This window comes from Meriones unguiculatus, chromosome 1 (genome assembly GCF_030254825.1).
Source record: "Meriones unguiculatus strain TT.TT164.6M chromosome 1, Bangor_MerUng_6.1, whole genome shotgun sequence".
NCBI classification, from domain to species: Eukaryota; Metazoa; Chordata; class Mammalia; order Rodentia; family Muridae; genus Meriones; species Meriones unguiculatus.
The window spans coordinates 5577490-5586117 of NC_083349.1; the positions used below are offsets into that span (position 1 = coordinate 5577490).

Genomic DNA, 8628 nt, shown 5'->3' on the forward strand with positions numbered 1-8628 from the left:
TATATTAAAAATCTAACAGGAGTATGTGTCTTTTATTGATATGATAGTGGGTTAAATAATAACCAAAATAATAATTATGGTATTAATAGTAAATATTAATAACCTTTGTACAACACTCTCCTCATCCTATATAGAACGTCTCTCAATTTTCCAGCAAACAGGAGCTTCTCATGATGTGCTTCTTCTACACACTCATTCATCCATTTACTCTCTCATTCATCTCTTCATTCTATTGCACGTAGGGGTGAAGGATGTGGTAGCTCACCATCTCTCATTTCTTTGCAGGGTCCCTGATTCGGGAGCCAAGATTCCAGCTAGTGGTGACCAAATCAGTGACAGCTGAAGAGGACCTATGTGTCCATGTGCCCTGAAGTGTCTGCTTGGTCCTCATTCCTCAAGGTTCCTCTGTCAACCTCTTGAGTCCTGCTTCTGCTAAGACTGTTGAAAGTCCACACCCAGGAGCTGTGGACTGTCAGACAGCATCTAATGTTCTGTTGGTAACAGAACATTGTCGGTAATGTTCTGTGCATCTGTGGGAGGAAGCCAGAGAGGAGACAGCAGCAGAGGATGGGTCCTTCTCAATGAGTGTGGCCCCACAGTGCTCCATGTGAAAAGTGGAAGTGTTATTTTCAAGTTACAAGACAGCGATGTTAACAGATGGGCAGGAAGTTCCTTCTCTGTGGTCAGTTGCTCGCTGCCTGATTTCATTACTGGACTTCCAGCGGGGGTTCTTCTCAGTCCTGTGACACCAAAGCCTGAGACTCTCCCCCATGACAGGCAGCTTCGAGCCTCCTTCTCCTCTTACTTGTGGGAACCCAGGACCATTCACTGTGCTATGCTGTGGCCACTGCTGCTGTCCCTGCTGTGTGCAGGTGAGTGGGGGGGAGCTGGGACAGAAACTGATGGGACAGGACCAAGATACCTCCCATTTCTTTGCAGGATCCGAGGCTCAGGAGCTAAGATTCCAGCTGGTGGTGCCCAACTCAGTGACAGTCGAGGAGGGCTTGTGTGCCCATGTGCCCTGTAGCGTCTCCTACCCCTCCTATAAACCCCATCTTCAACGTGTCTTTGGCTTCTGGTTCCAAGAAGGGGCCCATTTACATGGAGACCCTCCAGTGGCCACAAATGACCCCAGACAACTAGTGCAGAGGGCAACACAGGGCCGATTCCATCTCCTTGGGGACCCAGAGAAAAATGACTGCTCCCTGCTCATCACAGACGCACAGAAAAATGACACAGGAGTGTACTTCTTCAGAGTGGTTAGAGATCCTTTTGTGAGATACACTTACAGAGGAAACCAGCTGTCGCTGCATGTGATCCGTAAGCAATGACGTCCACAAAGCACAGTGTGTGTGTGTGTGTGTGTGTGTGTGTATGTGTGTGTGTGTAACAGATGCTGGGCTGTGTGAGGGAAGGTGGCTGTCCTGAGGCAGAGCCTGCTGTCCAGGGGTGTATCTGAGTGTCTCTACCATGGCTTACGTCTCTCTCTGTCTTTCTCCCCCTCCCTCAGCTCTAACACGGACTCCTGACATCCTTAACCAAGGGATCCTGCAGGCTGGCCATCCTAGCAACTTTACCTGCTCTGTGCCCTGGGCCTGTGAGCAGGGGACACCCCCCACCTTCTCCTGGATGTCAACTGCCCTTATCTCTTTGAGTCCCAGAACCACAAATTCCCCAGTGCTGACTCTCACACCTCAGCCCCAGGACCATGGGGCCAACCTTACCTGTCTGGTGACCTTCTCTGGAGCAGGTGTCACTGTGGAAAGGACCATCCAGCTCAAAGTTACCTGTGAGTGTTGGATCAGCAAACAAGGCCTATAAAGCAGGAAGGAGTCCTTGGTGGTGTAAGACCTGGGGTCTCACAGCTCAGGAGTTCAATCGCGCCCTTCCCAGAAACTCCCCCAGACCAAGACTCGTTGCAAAAGCAAGAGGTTTATTAACCATTGTACAACGGGGTCACCCTTGCTGGTCAGCAAAGAGTGGCACCGGGAGACAAAGGCCTTTAGGTTTTTAAAAGAAAAATTGCAGGAAATTTGAAGTTTTAGTTTTGGCAATTTAGGATTGGATGAGGAAGCTATAAAGTAAGATAATTGGTTAGTCTTAGGTGCTCAAGCTTGGCCAGTCCTGCCAAGTGTGGATGCAGCTGCACTTTAAGGTGGGGGTGGTTAGCTCATCCTTGAAGATTAGGGCTGCGGCTCTTGGCTGGAGGTCAAAAGCTACTCAGAAGAAGTCTAGGTTCGTTGCTAAGAAACGCTATCTCAAGGACAAGGGTCTGGTCCTTCTTTTGCTGAGTGAAGGTCATTGCTTGCTTGCCCCTTTTTTTATATCTGTCCTCACAGATAGGGTCACATTCCTTCACTCTCTGGAAAGGTACTAAGAGGCTTTAGCTTAATCTGGACCTAAAACTCAAAACTATAGGCTTTAGAAGACATATAGGTTACAAAGTTAGTCTAACCCTTTCAGTGGCTGTCTTGATGGCCTCGCTATTCGTGGGTCCTGGAAACATACAGGCCCTGTCTTTCTAACTAAGAGGCTTTAGCTTAACCTGGACCTAAAACTCAAAACTATAGGCTTTAGAAGACATATAGGTTACAAAGTTAGTCTAACCCTTTCAGTGACTGTCTTGATGGCCTCGCTATTCGTGGGTCCTGGAAACATACAGGCCCTGTCTTTCTAACTCTGTGCTCTCTTGGCTAGTTATGGGAAGTCCTGTCTTACCCCACCCTTGGCTCAGCTTGATGATAAGCATTCTTCCACCTGGGTGTCCTCTTTGTCCACAGTTCAGGCTGGGCCCTAGCAGTGGATGAGGCATCGGGGTAGTCTTTACAGTGGTTATTATACTCTAATCCATCTGGAGGCCTGTTGCTGTGCCCGTATCTTCTCAGAGACCTATGGAAGTTACTGTTAGAAATTGGGAATCTCTGTCATAATACATTTAAATATTTTAAAATCAACAGGTCTCTGAATATGCTTTAGGGCCAGCACCCATCAACTATAACTGAGTTAAACAATCTTTGTCTACTTTTGGTTATCTACTCTAAACTGTAACTTGTAATGTTGTGCTCAATTCGAGAGACCCCAAAAGACCACTAGGAGTTGAGTCACTGCAAAAAACACGAGGATCTTTATTTAAGCTTAAACTCGGCTGCCAATCTTCCCTGATGCAGCAGGTTAGAAAGTGAGTCTCAGGGAGGCAGAGTTTTTAAATGGAAAAATGGCAAGTGGGGAATTCCAAGCCTTAGAGTTACAGAGAAGAGTTTTGGGGGGAAGGGGTTCAGAATTTGAGATGACTTTTAGGCTAATTGTTCCAAGCCACCTGGCCAAACCAGCAGGTACCTAAGATAACTGGGTGGTATTTATGACAACCTGTGGGGTGGAGGCCTGATTATAGTTATCTACATTCTGTGGTATCCACGACAACCTGCAGGGTGGAGGGCCCTGTGGCCCTTTTTGGAACCCAAAGGTGGGGGTCAAGTCACTCCAAGGTCAGTCAACTTAAGATAGAGTCTGAGAAACAAAATGGAGCCACCCCTGCCATCCTCAGTTGCTTCAGTAAACATGAAACAGGAGTACTTAGCATGACTTTAAATATATTTCCGAACACATTAAAAGATTTCATCATAATTTTTTGTATGGCTTAGTTTATCCAAACATCTGAAGCTTAAAAGGCAGAGGTTAAATTTGGTTGTCAGCAAGGTACCAAAACAAATTTGGTAGCTCTTCATTAAGATGGCGGCGAAGTCAAGACTCTTTCACAACAAAGATGGCTGCTCTTAGTCAAAGGGTAGGTGAAGCTATGAATCCAACCTCATCGTCCCAAAGTCAAGATGGCGGGCAACCAGCCATGTGTTGTAAGCGGCAGTGGCAGACGATTTAAAAGAACCAGCCTGCTCCGTCACTGCTACCCGTGCCGCATCCACCACGGCGTGGATGAGAGGGAGGTGGGGTGGGGTCTAGCTAGAGCCACACGTGCTCATCCACTGAGCCTGTCCCGCAGTGAAGGAGGGGGAGGGGCAAGAGCAAAGTTCCCAGAAAACCTGGACAAATGCAGTTTGGATAGAGGTTTAGACCTAGCGGCACTCATCTTCCCAGCCTCTGCCAGAGACTGAAGGCTACACTGTGCCTCCGATGAGCCCTAAGGAAGGCACACTCTAGCCTCTAAGAAACGCTGTGGAGTTCTGTCCTCAGGGGGACTTTGGAATCGCCTGTTTTTACATTTATAATTTTACTTCATATAGATACATCCGGTATTAAGTTCATTAGTAGATAATCTAGACTCATCACTAACAGCTGCCGTATGTTAGGGAACCCGATGGGACTCCAGACCTTTGTGTGCCCCGAGATAGAAGCTCTGCACGTACAACCCTGTCACTCCCTGTGCGCCCCGGCAAACACTGGCCTGCTGTGGTCTCTCTGCGTTTGCCCCATCTGCACTTTGCCCAGAAAGGGAAGCCATGAAAATGTGACCTTTTGTGGCCTGACTGCTGGTCACCAGCGTCCCGTGTTCAGGCCTCATCTCTGCGGCATGAAACAGAGATGCATTCCTCTATAACCCAAACCACACCCCACTGTTGCCCAGACCACACTCGCTCATCCGCCTATCGGAAGAACTCTGGGGTCATTTCTGCTCTGGCCTACTAGGAACCAAGCTTGGGGAACACGTGTTTCTGTTTGAGGGTGTGTCTGTTATTATTTTTAAACTGATGGACACACAGATATTATATGAAAGAGTTTGTTGGAGGGAAGGGAAGCAAAAGAGAGTTAGGGCCCGAGGGAGCCATGAGGGCAGAGAGAGAGAAAGAGAGAGACAGAGAGAGACAGAGATGGTGGGGAGAGAGAGGGAAGGGAGCGAGAAAGCAAGAGTAAGAGAGAGAGAGACAGAGTGGCAGATCAGTCACTAAGTGCCTGGTCCAGATGGTGTCAGGATACAGGTACTGATTCAGGCTGTTGTCAGGACCCTAAAGGTCCCTAAGGGAAGTGAAGGCCAGTTGAATTGCGGGCACAGCGTAACAATGACCATCTCTCCTGGGCACATAGCAGGAGGGAGACGGTAATTCCGCTTTCATTCTAAGTGTCCAAAGGTTTCCACAGAGATCACTCACCTTTCCCTCTGGCAGCTCTCAGGAGCTGCACACACCCCACATTCCCGCCAGCGGGCTCGCTTCCCTTCTTAGGAAAACAATCCGTCACTGTGTACAGAAGTGTCCCAGGGCAGTTTTCACGCGCACTCAAGCGACAAGGAAGGAGCGTTTCTGTGTACCCGCTGCTCATTTGCACATCTTACGTGGCTGTTTGTAAGTTGATTTGTCTGAGTTCCTTGTGAGGTGATCTCTTCCTGGGAGAGATCGTTCTGTCTGCTGGGGAGTTGACTCACCACAGCTACAATGTCAAGTAGGTTTTCCTATTCAGTGCATTTTGTTTTCAGACTCTTGATTATGTCAGTCAAGAAACCAAATATCCAAGCCCTCCCGAGAGAGGAAGGACTCGGGCGGCGGTTTCCAGGTGAGCCCAGCCCGGTGCGTGTGTTTCTGCAGGGAAATCGGGTCAGATGGCCGAGGTGCTGCTGGTGGCTGTGGGGGAGGCCGCTGTCAAGGTCCTGCTTCTTGGGCTGTGTCTCACGTGGCTCGGGTGAGTGCCGCCCTTGGGATAAAGAGGAGGTGGGGGGGAGGATGGGGGGTGAGAAGGGATCTGCATGAAGCACGTGAAGCAGGGTGTGGGAGTAGACTCTGCTCAGCTCTGGTTGCCTGTGTTACTGGCCTCATTTCAACAGCTAGGTGGGGGTGGCTGGGCGTGTCTCTCTGTCTCTCTCCAGTCTCTGGCCATAGCACAATGGAGGGGGCTGTTGTACAAATGGCCATATTGAAAGCCTTGGTTTCCTCACTTAGCGTGATGGTCTCTAGAAAGAAGAAAGTAAGGCTGTCGGAGCACATGCACTATGAAGATCCCAAAAAGGTTAGTCACGTGGGTCTGTGCATCCCACATCTCCATCGAGTCTTCCATGTGATAGCTGTAGTGTGGCCTGGCTCGGCCACCCATATCTGCCCGAGCTATCTCTGTCCAGAGCTCAGTGCGGGTCTGTTTTGCTCTCTCCACTCCTTACTCCATGAAACAGCACCTAGTCTCTCTCTCTTGCATGCCTGACCCCGGTCCTCCTTCTTCCCTTCTTGCTTCCCACGGACTGTGCTTTATTTTCCTCTCCTGGTACACATCATCAGAGTCAGAAAAGTTGCAGCAAGCTAGAGGCAGGATCTGACCGCGTTCTGTAATCACTGCGCATCTCTAACAGCATCTGATGGCCCGGATGTTTCATGCACCTGTCTGTGACGGACACCTCATGCCTTGTGCCGACTGCCGTGGCGTCTCCACCACAGGGAGACCCACAAGTGGAAAGCGGGCTCTGGGGAAACTGCTGCTCTTTAGTCTCTCTCAGGGTCACTTACAGGCCTCCATCCCTTTGACGCTGTGCCATGGTCTCTTCTCCTCAGTGCTGCCCTCCTGTGGGCCCAGTGCTCAGTGCCGGGGACGATTCAGGCACGTCTAGGGCGGAGCAGACAGCGCTGGATGCGGGAGCTTGTAAAGGACCTCAGCCGTCCCAGCGAATGGCTGACGGAAGGAGAGGGAACCGCGCCCCATCATAACAAATGCTCCGCACACACCTCTGTGTCACGGAGTCTCCTCCCTGCGCCTCGCCCTGACCCTTTTCTTTCTTCACACAGGTTCATCAGCAGGACTCCAAGGTGCACAGCCCCCCGGAGAATCCAAGATGCTCATAGGACTCGTCCTAGGAACAGAGCAGTATTGCTGGGGCTTTGGGGGTCCCTTTGGGGTTTAGTAATAAAGACACAGAGACATCAGTGTAGTAAAAAGCTGTCAGCCTTCTTGTTGGGAGCGGCCCCTCAGTAAGGCTTGACCTGACTCCCCTGCCGCTGTGTCTCCACCAGTCTGGGCCCTAGCTCTGCCTCCTCCCCCAGCATCAGCTCCGCCTCTTTGTTCCTCCGAAGCCTCTCCTTTCCCGGGCTAACAAGGGGCTTATTAGCATGGTAGGCGTGGTTCCACAGTTTACTCACTCTGAACCAGTCATCGGCTTGACTACTCCCGTCTGTCTCTTAGTGTTGCCCTTTGGCCAGACCACTCCCAACCCCCCTCCACCGCCCATCCCTCTCCAGACTCCCAACCCCTGGCAGTTCACTTTTTTTAAAATTTAATCTCAGAGAATCGCTGTTGATCTCTCTGCATCTTTTTGGGCAGGTGAGGAAGCAGGCCTTGTGGGCCCTAGAAATGACAATACCACATACCCTGACAGCACCGGGCACAACAATTAATTATGGAGAATGCGGGGGCACACATAGGCAGTTGATAGAGTATGTGTGGGAACAGGCTACCCCAGCAGGGCAGCGTCTGAACTAGGATTCCCTCCGGCTTCCTGGGAATGGGACCTCAGGAGTGCTCAGAGAGCCAAACCCACCAAGAAACTCTTAGGAAGTTTGCTCTCATATAGCACCTGTGTTGTCTATGGCTCTCCAAAGATAATCCTACCCCTCTCCTGCCTCACCTCTCTTTCTCCTTCCTCTCAATATTTCTCATATGGGTGAAAATAGACACATTTGTGTGCCAATGCTCTTGTCCTTGAGTACATGTATGAAGCCTAGAGGTCAAAGTTCAGTGTCTTCTTCTACGGCCCTTGACCTTCTCCTTCATTATTTATTATTATTATTATTAATTATTATATCCTTGTTATTATTATTTGACACAGGGCATGGTGGTTTGAATGAAAATGGCCCCCAATGGCTTATAAGAAATGGCACAGAGGTGTGGCCCTGTGGAGTAGGTGTGGCCAGTGTCTCCTGCTGCCTGCTGATCCAGATGTAGAACTCTCAGCTGCCTCTCCAGCTCCATGTCTGCCTGTGAGCCATCATGCCTCTCACAGTGACGACAGTGGACTAACCCTCTGAGCCGATAAATGTTTTCCTTTATAAGAGTGTCGCTGTCATGGTGTGTTTCCACAGGCTTTCTGCTGGAACCTGGGACTTGCTCTTCAGTCTACACTGGCTGACAGTGGGCCCCGGGGCCACCTCTTTCTAATCGTCAATATTCTGATTAGAGTTACATACATGCATATAAACTTCATGGGAGTGTTGGGAACCCAAACTCAGATCCTCAGTTTACCCACCACATCACCTTTACTGCCTCTTGTATAATGGCTTTCTAGAGAGTCGGTAGCCTTTCTATATACCAAGGACAAGTGCATTGAAAAAGAAATCAGGGAAGCAATGGCGTTCAGAGTAGCCTAAAAAGTACTTGGAATAAGCTTAGTTAAGGGATAAAATATGTGTATATAAAAACTTTAAAACACTAAAGAAATATGGGAAGACACCAGAAAACAGAAAGACCTTCCATGTTCATTGTTTCGTGTTGGTGAAATGTGTTTTTTTTTTTTTTTAATGTATACACCTTACCCTTGTTCATTCAAATGCTGATTCCCCTCCCCCAACTCTCTGGTTTTAATCCGGATATTGCATTGTGATACTCATTCTAAGCATCCTGTCTCAACTCTTGTGTAAACAGGACAAAATAAAGCAACTAGACACAGTGTTGAGCAGGGAGGAGCCAGAGGACAGGAAAGAAGGC

The 8628-nt window shown here is 49.3% G+C and overlaps 1 protein-coding gene across 3 annotated transcripts; it reads left to right on the top strand.

The window, feature by feature from the left end:
- The first annotated feature begins 688 nt into the window (after positions 1-688).
- LOC110553736 (myeloid cell surface antigen CD33-like) lies at positions 689-7976 on the top strand. Of its 3 annotated transcripts, none has more exons than XM_021645832.2 (7): positions 689-872; positions 940-1320; positions 1511-1789; positions 5535-5628; positions 5886-5952; positions 6717-6795; positions 7754-7976. In XM_021645832.2, the coding sequence occupies exons 1-6, from the start codon at positions 836-838 to the stop codon at positions 6771-6773; spliced, it is 915 nt and encodes a 304-aa protein (XP_021501507.1). In that variant the 5' UTR covers positions 689-835; the 3' UTR covers positions 6774-6795; positions 7754-7976. The 3 variants fall into 3 exon arrangements, with proteins under 3 accessions (XP_021501507.1, XP_021501508.1, XP_021501506.1); XM_021645833.2 differs by having other exon boundaries at positions 6717-6737; XM_021645831.2 differs by having other exon boundaries at positions 6717-7976.
- The last annotated feature ends 652 nt before the right edge of the window (positions 7977-8628 follow it).

Coding starts and splice junctions, on each gene's coding strand:
- LOC110553736 (XM_021645831.2), top strand. CDS start 836: ATGCTGTGGCCACTGCTGCTGTCCCTGCTGTGTGCAG. Junction 1,321..1,510: donor GCTGTCGCTGCATGTGATCC/GTAAGCAATGAC, acceptor CCCCTCCCTCAG/CTCTAACACGGACTCCTGAC. Junction 5,953..6,716: donor ACTATGAAGATCCCAAAAAG/GTTAGTCACGTG, acceptor TTCTTCACACAG/GTTCATCAGCAGGACTCCAA.